This window comes from Lissotriton vulgaris, chromosome 6 (genome assembly GCF_964263255.1).
Source record: "Lissotriton vulgaris chromosome 6, aLisVul1.2, whole genome shotgun sequence".
Lineage (NCBI taxonomy): Eukaryota > Metazoa > Chordata > Amphibia > Caudata > Salamandridae > Lissotriton > Lissotriton vulgaris.
This window is the reverse complement of record NC_141694.1, coordinates 1111040820-1111053587: the sequence shown is the minus strand read 5'-3', so window position 1 is coordinate 1111053587 and position 12768 is coordinate 1111040820. Positions and strand designations below refer to the sequence as shown.

General features: G+C 42.5%; 1 protein-coding gene across 1 annotated transcript in view; it reads right to left on the bottom strand.

Annotated features, from left to right (window-relative positions):
* HNRNPLL (heterogeneous nuclear ribonucleoprotein L like) overlaps positions 1–12768 on the bottom strand; it is a 55534-nt gene that overhangs the window by 21245 nt on the left and 21521 nt on the right. Inside the window, exon 7 of the mRNA XM_086927188.1 lies at positions 11594–11755. Within this exon, the coding sequence (XP_086783314.1) occupies positions 11594–11755 (162 nt within the window). The remainder of the gene's footprint in view (positions 1–11593; positions 11756–12768) is intronic.

Genomic DNA, 12768 nt, shown 5'->3' with positions numbered 1-12768 from the left:
TAGAGTGTGTTTGTAGCGTGGCCTACCCCCACCCCTTCCACACCACTCCCTACCAATCTCCAATTCAGAGATTTCCACTTGTTCGCTTTACATGATCGTGCCCGGATATCTTTGTGGATACTTATTTGCTCCCCCTTCTTTCAATGGCCGTGGTTGTGCCGGTTTTGCCCACCATTTCACTCGCGCATCAAGCGCTCCTTTCTTTCTCCCGCCTAGTAGCCGACCGCCTCAATCTGCCAGGGAGTCCTAAAAAGCTGAATTTGGACCTTATCTTTGGTTTGTATTCCTTCGCGATACAGCCTTCGCACATAGTCTTCTCCCCCCCCCCCCCAAGTCACCTTGTCTTAAAAGATAGAGCGTGCCATTGCTTTCAGAAGCGCTGCTCTTACCGATAGCACGTATGAGCGCTCCTTAGTAGGCATTGAAAGCACTCCACTGCCTCGCTCCTTCGCGGACATGTCTCCGCTCTGGTATCGGGCTTCCCCTTAATTGTAAAACGCGTCTTCACCTATGCCGCTGATTAGAGGAAAGACCATGGGCAACACACACGTTGTGTGTTTGTTGCCTAGGGACTTTCCTCGTTCTTCCTGCTCATACAGTGAGTTCCTATGACAACGGTTGACCGCGCTCTAGCGTTTTATTCATACGATCAGCTGTTTCTCCTTCGTGATTTGACTTTTTTATAAGCATTCTCCTTGATTTTGGTTTAATTCTAACATTTTAACCTCAATTTGGCTCGTTAAATTCTAGCATATTAACCTCAATTTGGCTTGTTTTTTTCTGACATTCAGTGCTTAATTTGACTTTTGTCTCATACCCTCTTAAGGAGACATACTCTTCATTAACCTACTCAAGTGGTCGTGGCTCCGGCAGAGGATATCAACAGCAATTCAATACCCCACAGTTCTACCCACAAAGAGGCAGAGGTTATAGATCCCGTGGAACAAGCAATTCTAACACACCCTCAGGTGAGTGTTGTTCTTCCTTCTCCTGCTTTCCCGCTAAGTGGGCGGAAGACTCAAACATTTTTAATGAATTGGAAATGGATTACTCCGGACTCTTGGGTTTTAAATACTGTAAAAGGATTTATGATAGACTTCACTCACTCCCTTACAGACTTCCTTTCCCAGGAAGATTCACATGTCTTTGGAACAAGAGAAAATTGTAGAAGCGATCTCCTCCATGATTCAAAAAGGCACTATCTTAGAAGTCCCAATCGATCAGTTGGATTTTATAAGCAACCTTTTTTTTGGTAGAAAAAAAGGAAGGTTGGAGACCTGTCATCAACTTGTGAGACCTAAACAAGTTCTTGACTTAGACACTTCAAGATAAAGGGTATCCATGTTCTCAGGGATCTTCTTTTGGAGAAGGATTGGTTAGTCAAACTAGACCTCAAAGATGCCTACCTCCATGGTCGAGGTTCATTAACCCTTTCTTCAATTCCTTTGGAAAGATCACTTCTATCAATTCCAAGCTCTTCCCTTCGGGCTCTCTTCCACCCTTTGGTGTTTCACCAAGGTGATGAGAGCGGTCGTATCTTATCTAAGATCAAGAGGGATTCGTCTAATTATTTACCTCAATGACATCCTTATTATGTCCCAAGATCCTCATCAACTGGTTCGAGATTTGAATTTCTCCGTGAATCTGCTGAAAAATGTGGGGTTCATCATAAACAAAAAAATCATTTTTGACTCCCACAATGTCCATAGAGTTCTTAGGCTTCACTGTAGACACGATACGCTGTCTTCTTCCCTCAAAGAAAATATCCAAAATAAAAAAAGATGTTTTGAGACATCAGGACTTCTCGGAGAGAGCTTGCGAGACTATTGAGTCTTCGATCATCCTCCATTCAGGCCATTTTTCCTGGACCACTTAATCATCGGGCCCTCCAGAGAATCAAAGCAAAGGCTCTGACTGTGGTACAGAGACAGAGTTTGTTTGGACCCAGAAGTTCGCTCAGAATTGAATTGGTGGCTAAACAATTTGAAAGCCTGCAATGGCAAAGCAATCTTTGGCCCCAAACCAGAGTTTGTCTTCGAGTCAGATGCGAGCCTTCATGGCTGGGGAGCTTGTTTACTCAATCAAAACACTGGTGGTCTTGGGTCTCGAGAAGAATCTCTTCACCACAAACTTCCTGGAATTGACTGCCGGTCTCTATGCCTTTGTGAGTTTCAAGCACTCCCTTCAAGGGAGGTCCGTCCTTCTGAAGATGAACAATATGTCAGCTGTAGCTTATATTAACTGTCTAGGCGGAACTAAGTCCTCAGACTTATCGAAACTAGCCAAGAAACTTTGGATGTTGTCTGGAGCACAAAATATCCCTCAAATCAGTATATTTTCCGAGAGAGGCAAACTTCTCGGCGGATTGGAAAATCGAGATTCCTTGTCGATTACAGAGATTGGAAACTAAGCGTTTCTGTTTTCAACACCCTGAACAAGATCTGGGCCCTCTAGATGTAGATTTGTTCGCAAGCAGATTGACTTTTCAAATTCCGAAATACTTCAGCTGGATGCCCGACCCGGGTGCTCTAGCAGTCAATGCCTTTCTACAATCTTGGAAAGACATCCGGGGATATGATTTTCCTCCCTTTGCAATGATTCAGAGGGTCCTTCAGAAAGTGAGACAAAAACAATCTCTCCTCATATTGATAACTCCTTTCTGGACCTCTCAAGCTTGGTTCCCGACCATTCTGGAACTGACATGCAGTGTCCCCTTCTTAATTCCTTCCCTGGGAGATCTTCTCACCGACAGACAGTCGAATTCACTCCCTACTTCTGAACGAGAGTTAATCCCTTCTTGTCTGGAGAGTGCCAGGAGATCTAATCAAATCTCAGGACTTTGGAGTCTGCTTCAACCCTCCTCAGAGAATCTTGGGCACCTGGCACACACTACAGATACAACAGTATCTGGAGGCCCCCATTGTTAACAGTCAACTTCTAGGTTGAACAGTTCGAGAGGGGGCTGAGTTATAGGTCTATTAATTGTTATAGGTCTGCCATATCTGCTGGTCATACTCAATGGAAAAACTATTGGTAAAAATGTTATCTGTAGAGTCATGAAAAGTATCTGCTTAAGGAGACCTCCTAAAGCCAGGTATGAGACCCTTTGGGATGTCAATTTGGTTCTTGATCTCTTCAACAACTGGCCTCCTAACTCACTTCTGAACAGGAAAAACCTTTCTATTAAATTAGCCACTTTGTTGTGTCTAATCTCTTGCAGAAGAGCTTCTGAAATCAAAAGGTCTAGAAATTTCAAGCCGTTCTTAAAATGTATTTGGCATTAAATTTGATATTTTTAAGAGAACTAAAACCATGTCCGACTATCTTTTATCCTCGTTTTGACCACCGTCCTAAACTCTGCGTTGTGGAGTGCATGAAGGAATAGGATCGAAGGATGGTTCATCTCCGTCCCCAAGGTGTTACTCAATTGCTTATTTCATTTGTTAAACCCCACAAAGGAATTTCCTCCACTTCTATCGCTAGATGGATCAAAACTGCTATGTGTCTTGCTGGTGTGGACCTAAACAAATTTCAAGCTCATTCTTTAAGAGGCACTATGGCCAGTAAGTCTCAGAGGACATCCTTAAAGCTGCTGATTGGTCTAATGCAAGTACCTTTGCTCGTCATTATTGTAAACATATTAAGCACATGTCTAATGTTTTGGAAAGCTTCCAACATGCATAATGTAGCCTCCGGTCTTGTTATGAAATTGCGATTCTCATATCAACATGTTTAGAGAATCTGGATTTCATTAAAGACACGGAGGCTGACATAATCCCTCCCTCCCACCTTCTGGTGGTGGTGTTTATCGTCATTTATAATATTTTACTGTAGTGCATTCAATTGCTATTTAGCATTGTTTATTACATTTGATTGTAATGCATTCTATTGTTGTACTGTACTACATTTATTTTTCGCGGCTTATTTTATCCTCTTTTTTCAGAAAATCCTTGATTGCGGTTTCTCATCATTATCATCGTTGGATTTATTTTCATCATCCATTTACTCATCGTTAATACTCTTCATTTTCCTTCATTCATTCTACATTTGAAGTTTAACCTGGATTTAAGACGTTTCGAAGTTCTTCCTTTCTTGGACTGCTCATTTAAAAGAAGCAGATTGCGGTCTCATGGGCTTTATGTGTTGCCATTGTTCTGTTTTAGAGCTTTGTCTATTTTGATGTATGCAGCTGCTTGGATGCAATAAAAGACTTTGCATAATGTCAGCCTTCGTGTCTTCAATGAAATCCAGATTCTCTAAACATGTTAATATGAGAATCGCAATTCTTACTCCGAGGGGACAAAAAATATAAAGCTTCGCCCACACATCCCACAGTGACTTCCAAACGCTTCCCACTGACTATTCCACACCTGTCGGCGGAAGACTTCAAAACTTTCTCCCCATTTGGAACTCAATAACATTCGAAAAAACGGGTGCTTTGAATTATCCAACATGGCTACAGCCTCGAGCTTACCAACAATCCTACAAACATTCCTCCTCGATCCCACAAAATGCCACCAGACCATCTGCACCTTCTTCAACAAGAGTTGCGATCTTCATTAGAACAAGCCTTGGCATAGCAAATAGGTCTCGCTTTTGGGACCTTATAAGTATTTAGTTATGTCTGCTGCGTGATTGCAGTGGTGGCGCCACGTGATTTCAGTGGTGGCGCAGCGTGATGCAGTGCTGTGGTGGTGTAAGTCAACGGGGAAATACATTCTCCAAGTTATTCCTTATTGCTAATTAGTCAACAAAGACAGAACGGCCAATAGGAACTTTCTGCAATCATTTCTATTTAATCGTAATGTATTTGTAGATTCTTTAAAATGTGAACAGAGGGCAGGTATTTATCTGGGAATGGTAACTAACAACTCTGCCTGCTGGTGAGTGCAGCAGAGGATACAGTGAATTATCCAGAAGATAAGTGTGCTTTTGAGTGCAACCTGTTATCTTTGCATACTACCGTCTATCGTTTTAAGGCGTAGGAAGCGAGATATTATATATATATATATATATATATATATATATATATATATACATATATACACACACATTACAATGTTTAACCTAAAGGATGGAAAGGGTCAGAGTTACTTCAATACTAGGCAAGCAAACTTATTCAGTTACGGGAGCATTTCACACAATACAAATAAAGTACACTTTATGCCTATAGGGGCAAGAATCTGCAGAGCAGCTGATGCGTAAGGCACTACCCAACGTGGCTGTATAGGGTTTAAACCTCCTATCTCGCAAGGGTGACTACTTCCGGTTGGAGCACTTTCAATGTAACTCAGTTGAAGTTCCCGGTTTGAGATTCTCATGTGTCACAGAGCCAGGTAGTAGAAAAGTGGCAGGAGGGGGGAAGAGAGGGGTAGCTGGTTTTAGAATGCCGCAGCTCGCAGATCTGGTTCTGATCCGAACTATTGAGGAGGAGGATGTGCCTGAGGAACCAGAGTCCGATTCTGGAGGAGAGGAGGTGAGATGGGGGGGAACAAGTTGGCACGGGCAGAAAGAGAAGCATTTTTGTTTAGAAGGGTAGCATGGCAACTCGTCCGATGGTGTGAGCTTAACTTCCAGGTACACCTGATTAAAAGCCCTCAGCGATACAGATTCTTGGTGGAGTAGGCAGATGTGTGTCTATTTAGTGAGGCGTTAGATTGTGAGGTGGAGTGGTGATAATATAAATGGCGAGGCAGAAGGAAAAGGGAAAGGCTGCGGTTGTTAACCACTTGGATGCTATGGTGCTTCTGGTGCCACAATGTAATTTCCATTGAAATCAATGGAAACTCCATGACGAGTTACCCTTGTCATTAGCGGCGAAGAGGTTAATAAACTGTGGTCCCTGGCAACATATAACCGATTGGTAGTGTATTTCAGCATGCATTGGCCGCGCGGCAGTGAAAGTGACGTGGCAGCGAAAGTTAGTGATTGCGCGCTGTGGGAGAGAGAAAAGCATGTATATATAACCACAGTTAAAGCTCAGTGCTAAAAGGAACAAGCATTGGCCGCGTACGATCAGCCGACAGAAGCGATCTGTGTTGGGGGGTGCAGGACAAGCAGGAGTTGTGTGACGGAGGAAAGCCAGATGGCGGTTGCGCGCGTGCATGCAAGCTTGAGGCACCAAAAGCCTGTGGTGGCACTTTCAAAAGCTGCTTACTAAATGTCTCGCACAGCAGCGCATGCGCTGGCTCAGGCGAACCCTATAAAGGGGCTATAGAACCAGTCCCACTACAGTACAGAGGGTCAGGGGATATTCCCTTTACTTTCTGATCTCCAAAAAGGACGGATCTCAGACCTATTCTAGATCTCGGGGAGTTAAACATTCATATTGTCAGAACACTTTCACATGGTCACTCTTCAACAAGTACTTTCCTTGTTGCAACAGAATGACATACGCTAGATCTAAAAGAAGCCTACTTATATATTCCAATTCATCCCGGTCTCCGCAAATCTCTCAGATTTGTGATAGTAGGAAACATTACCAATTCAAGGTACTTTTATTTGGCGTGACCACAGCCCCTAGAGTGTTTACCAAATATCTTGCTGTAGTAGCTGCTCATCTCAGAAGACAATGTATACATTTTTCCTTACCTGGACAACTGGCTTATCAAAGCAAGCAATTATTAGAACTGTATACTACACACTCTGACTGCAGTAAATCTACCTCATCAGTTGTGGTCCACAATAAATGCCCCAAAAGCACCTGTGTCCGGCACAGGTGCAGTCTGATCAAGGAGCTTCCCTCAACAATCTCAAAGCTCTGGCCACTACCAATGTAGCCACAAATCACAATATTCAAACCACAATATTACTTTTCCAACCCATTCAATCATTACCAGCCAGATTCTTCATGCAACTCCTGGGACTGATGGCTTCCTGTATAGCAATTGTTCTTCATGCAAGACTCTACATGAGTCTTCTGCAGGAATGTCAAGCGTGTCAGTGGAATCAATCCAAGGGTCTAATAACCAAACTCATGTTGATAGTCCGCCACATCAATCGCTCTCTGCAATGGTGGAACCCTCAAAACTTAGGAAAGGGGCAGCCCTTCAAAGACCAGATTTCCACAGATTGTATTGACAGCAGATGCATACTACTTACAGAAACCGGGAGACACTCCCTCCAACTGTCGCGCCTTGCACAAAGCATTTGGAACTGGGCAATTCATCACAAAATGTATCTCCGAGCAGAGCACCTTCCAGGAGTAGACAATATGATTGCAGACCTGCTCACCAGACACAGGCAGCAAGTCTATGAGTGGGAACTTCACCCTCAAGTTCCGCCCCTCTACTTCCAAGAAGAAAACAAGTTACATGCCTGTAACTGTAGTTCTCCAGTATTGGAAGCTTTCATAGATTCACATGCCTGAATCATTCCCCGTCATCGAGACGGGAGTCTCCGGTACATAAAAAAGCAATGCTTAGTATAGCAAACTGAAAAGAGGCCTAGGCCCATTTTCCTTTTGCAACCCATAACCTTCGTTATGTAAGAGACTAAATTTGTCCCCTCACCCTCTAGAACACTCCCAAGAGAACCTTTTGCCCCTCAGATTTTCGCGCACTTGTGCCATAAACACTTTTTGTGCTAAATCAGAGGTGAGCCTCTCAGGGGAGGAGGGTGGGTGCATGTGAATCTATGAAAGCTTCCAATACTGGAGAACTACAGTTACAGGTAAGTAACTGGTTTTCTTACTCCAGTATTGGAGCTTTCTTAGATTCACATGCCTCAATCAGAATAGCGAGCAGCAAGTCATAGCACATTTTTTGTCACCCAAGATCTCGAATTAGGTAACATATGTAATCCAATAATAGCAGTATATATATATTTTTTTTTTACACACATACAGATAGAGAAATCTTCACAAATGGCATATAACACAACATATCATGACAAAATGTGCCTATATTACCAACGAAGGAGGGATAGAAAAGAGGGCTCACAGTTACTGGAAAAGGCTCCTCAGCACTGCTTCCCCCCCACTGCCACATCCTATTTGCAGGTGCATCAAGGCACTAATGTCCGGTGAAGGTACGAGTACTCTTCCAGGTAGCAGTTCTGCAGATATCCTGGATAGGTACTCCTGCAAATAAAGCAGTGGAGGTAGACACTGCTCTTGTAGAATGTGCACGAACAGGTGCATACAAAGGCTTCCCCACCGCCTGATGACCATATTGTCTTTGAAATATATAGAGAAATTCACCTTTTACAAGGGGAAAAAACCCCTTCCTGGGGACCCTATAAGCAACAAATAGTTGGGAAGACTTGCGGAAAGGCCTTGTTCTTTGCCCGTAAAATTTCAGGCAGTGTTGAACTTCTAATGAATGAAAAGCGTTTTCCACTGCTGTTGCCAGTTGATGGGAAAAAACCGCCTAAGAACCAGTGATTCATTTAGATGGAATTCTGTTGGCACTTTTGGAATGAATTTGGGATTAGTCCTGAGGACAACACTGTCCTTCTTGAACTGCAAAAACGGTTCTTGTATCTGGAGAGCCTGTATTTCTCCAACACTTCTGGCTGAAGCGAGAGCTCCAAGAAGAGCTAGCTTCTAGGATAAGAATTTCTGGTCCGAAACAACCCCTTCATGAAATGCTTCATAATTATTTCAGACCAAAGTGATGGACAAGGAAGTAGTCTATATCGAGAAATTGCCGCCAGGTGTACTTTAGTAGAGGCATGGGCCCAACCAGATTTTGCCAACATCAGAATATACAGAATAATATGATGTGCCTCTGAGTTGAGGATGAATATTATGTTCTTGGCACCACAGACTGAATCTCTTCCATTTCATCCTATATGCTCCGTTTGTAGTTTCAGATCTGGCATGTGCTAGAATATCTCTGTATTCTGCCGAAACATCTAGGATGCGGAATTCGCAATATTCAGGAGCCAGGCCGCTAAGCGCAGCGATCTCGGGTCCTAATGAAGCACTTGTCCCCGGGACATTGTCAAGAATGAGGATATTGGTTGCAGACGAATTGGACCATCCTCCAACAGCAGGAGCAACACCGTGAACCAGTGTTGTCTGGGCCACCACGGAGTTATTAGCATTACTTTGCATGGTTCCTTCATCTTTGTGAGAGCATGTGGCAGGAGGGGGAAATCGAAGAAAAGGCATAGGCAAAGACGCCCGACCATGCTTTCAAAAATACATTCCCCCAGGTGATGCCAACTTCCGAAGAAGCGGAGCTGTCGGGAACAGATCTACTGCGGAAGCTCAGGCAGAAGTCCCTCAGGTTCATACTAGTAGCACCTACTTGGGCTCGTCGACTATGGTACATCATAGTATTAGAGCCCTCGGTGGTTCCACATAAACATTTTTTACATCTCACACCCTCTCTCCTCACTCAGAGCCATAGAGAAATCAGACATCCAAATCCCAAAGAACTCAACCTAGCGATTTGGCTCCTGAAGTCATAAGAGTTTGGTTATTTACAGCTACCATTAGACTGTATGAATATTCTCAAAGAAACTAGAAAGCCTACTACTAGAGCATGTTATACAGCAAAGTGGAAACGCTTTGTTGTCTATTGTAACAACAATCATATCAATCCACTTGATGCTTCTGTGCAAAACATTTTGTTGCATTAACAATGTGGATTAGCTTACACATCCATTTGCTTACATCTAGCAGCTGTAGCTGCATACTTAGAAAACAGACAACACCTTTCTCTATTCAGTGAACCAGTGATTAAAGCATTCGTGGAGGGATTAAAAAGAGTAATACCTCCAAGGATTCCACCCACTTCAGAATGGAATTTAAGCATAGTTCCTACAAGGCAAATGGGTCCAACTTTTGAACCATTGTACAAATGTCAACTACAAATCCATTCTGGAAAGTCGCTTTCCTCATAGCAATAACCTTGCTAAGGAGAGTTGGTGAACTCCAGGCATTAACAATACAAGAGCCTTTCTTTCAACTACACAAGGATAAAGTGATTCTTCGTACTAATCCTAAAATCTTCCCTAAAGTAATTTCTGCTTTTCATATCAATCAGTTGAGTTATCAGTTTTCTTTCTTCAACCAGATTCTGTAGCAGACGAGCTCTACATACGCTTGATGTTAGGTGAGCTATTCTTTACTACATAGAAAGAACCAAAGACTTCAGGAAAACAAAATTTTGCTTCCCCCCCCCCTCATAAGGGCAATCCTATCTCCAAGTAAGGAATTGCGTGATGGATTGTAAAATGCATCCAAACATGTTGTACTAAAGCAAAGAGAAATTGGTTAGTAAACCCTAGGGCGCATTCCACTCGCAAAATAGGGGCTACTATGGCCGGCTTGGCTAATAACACCAAAGCAGACATTTGTAAGGCAGCAACATGGTCTACAACGCACACATTCACCAAACACTATTGTGTAGATGTGTCCTCAAGACAAGCAAATGAGGCCAAGCAGTAATTAAAAAACAAAACTACAGCCACTAAAGGTTAGCCATCGCTTGGGAGATTACTTACCCAGTAAGCATCTGTTCTTGAGCTGTAGATTCACATGCGCACACCCACCTCCCCGGTCTCCTGTAGCGATTTTAGTTCCTAATTACATTTATACGTATGGACATCTCTATTCTACTCTTCCTAACTACATTACCCTATGCAGGAAAACAATTTAACAATGGAGTTGATGCCATAAGCACTATCACGGAAAGGGGAGCCATCTACCCAGTGAAAGAAAAGACTTCTTCAAATAAAAACAACTTGCAAACATCCGGATCCAACACTAGATGGCAGGAGTAGGCAAAGCAAATGAAACTACAGCTCTACATGCCAAGAAACAATGCCTACTCGGTAAGTAACATTTTCCTTCCAGAGCACACAGCACAAACATACGGTCACAGAAAAGGTTTGCAAAGACTGTAAGGATTGGGTTTACTTGGGGGATGAATGAGTGTGGGGCCAGGGGGTATTTGCTTAAGTTAAAATGTAACTTTTCAACTTCTTCCCAGGACAACTGATGAAGTTAAAAGCATGTCACTGGGCAGCAAAAAGGCAGAACACTACAAGTGAACAAATTCGAAAATCGTGGAAACAAAGAAATTAAAAATGTCACGAGGGTAGAAAGTTCTGCTCACTGCAGATACATACCAGTGCTAACAGCTGGATAAAATTGAGCGATATTCAAAGTGCAGCACTGTAGTTTATGATAGAGGAGTTGCTGGTTCTATTAAAGGAACAGTTTCCTTTCCGGCTTTACCTAAACTGTTTCAAGTCCATACATTATCTAAAATTCAATTGGCAAGATGTGATCAACATCGTTTTTTCAACCTCAGATTTGCCATGTATAGGAGGGCAGAGTTCTCCAGCTTTCCATCTCACTGGTTGAGTTTGTTCCAACAAGGATGTAAACAGGATTCAGGACAATGCACACTGCTCACAGATTGTCCAGTCTGGTATGCTTGATTTAAAACTGGCGTAAAAGGAAGTGAGAGGCCGTGAAGCAATATGACCAAGTTCAAGGTTTCTAGGCAGCCACAAAATTCTGACAAATTGGAAACGAATGACTAAGTAAATGGGAGTCCAATACTTTGAGGGAATCTTTTTTTTTTTTTTAAACGGGAACACTAATTTTGCAATACCACAATTCGCATAAACTTACCAAATCCATCATACCCATATGACGAGCCATATGAGCCACCATATGAGCCGTATGAGGAGCCATAGTTTGAGCCATGGGTAGATGCTGGTCCTCCATGGGATGACCCAAATGATGCAGGATGGTCTCCCAGAATAGCCGGTCTTTGTCGGCCTTTGCCTCTATCTGCAAGAAAAAAATTCAATTCAACATTAGTAAACCCAAAAAAGAAAGGAAAAAAAACGTTTTCAAACGCTCAGATTTTAAGTGTAAAAATAAACATGAGTCTAGACAAGTTATGTACAGCTTTTTAGAGACAAATTATGTTGCAATATGTGGCCCTCAAGTGAAGAAGGCGCAAGTCAATACGGATGCTATATCAATTTCAGTTCATTTGAAATAGAGCAATACTTTGAGGGATGCTCGAATCATGGTGCTCGGAAGAGTATCCAAGAACTACAGAGCACTATGAAATACAAGGTAATTGCTGATCATTTCTGTTAGCCTGACAATAGTGTAGGTTGTTGATAATCCTTAATCCACATGCTCATGAAGTGAGATAAATAAAAAGCTTTGCACAATTGTTGTGAACTATGTAAGTCTACAAGAATGTAGGAAACACCCCCCTAAATGCAAGGCCATCCCACATACGTCACAAACCAATACAATTGGAAAATTCTCTGGAAAAAACAGAGTAAAATTCTAACAAACAAAGCTGGTCGAGGTATTTTAACACCATCGCTGCTAGCGATATTTTGCTGCTGTGCTGTAATTTTCAAAAGTCCATTGTTCATGACGAGCTGGGCTCGTCATCAGTGTTTGAGGAGGCTACACCATGACGAGCCCAGCTCGTCATGAGCCTGGAAGGGGTTAAGTTACCAACTATGCAAGTAATGCAAAGTTATCCAAAGACTTCCCAAAGTTTTTTTTTTTTAGACTCTACAGGCTCTTTTAAAGTTTTATCAGGTAAATACACATCGAAACGTGCAAACCCATGTACACATTAGGACTACGCACCCTATTTCTGTCCTTCTATAAAAAAGAAATCATACTAACCAACTTTTTAAAAGAAAACACACTGAAACTGCCTGGTGCGATATGTAGGTCTCCACAGAAAAAACATGGGAAGATTAGGGACACACTGAGCCAAGCGGGGCAATAAAGGACAACTGTATTAAGAAGAAGGATTTCAACTAAGT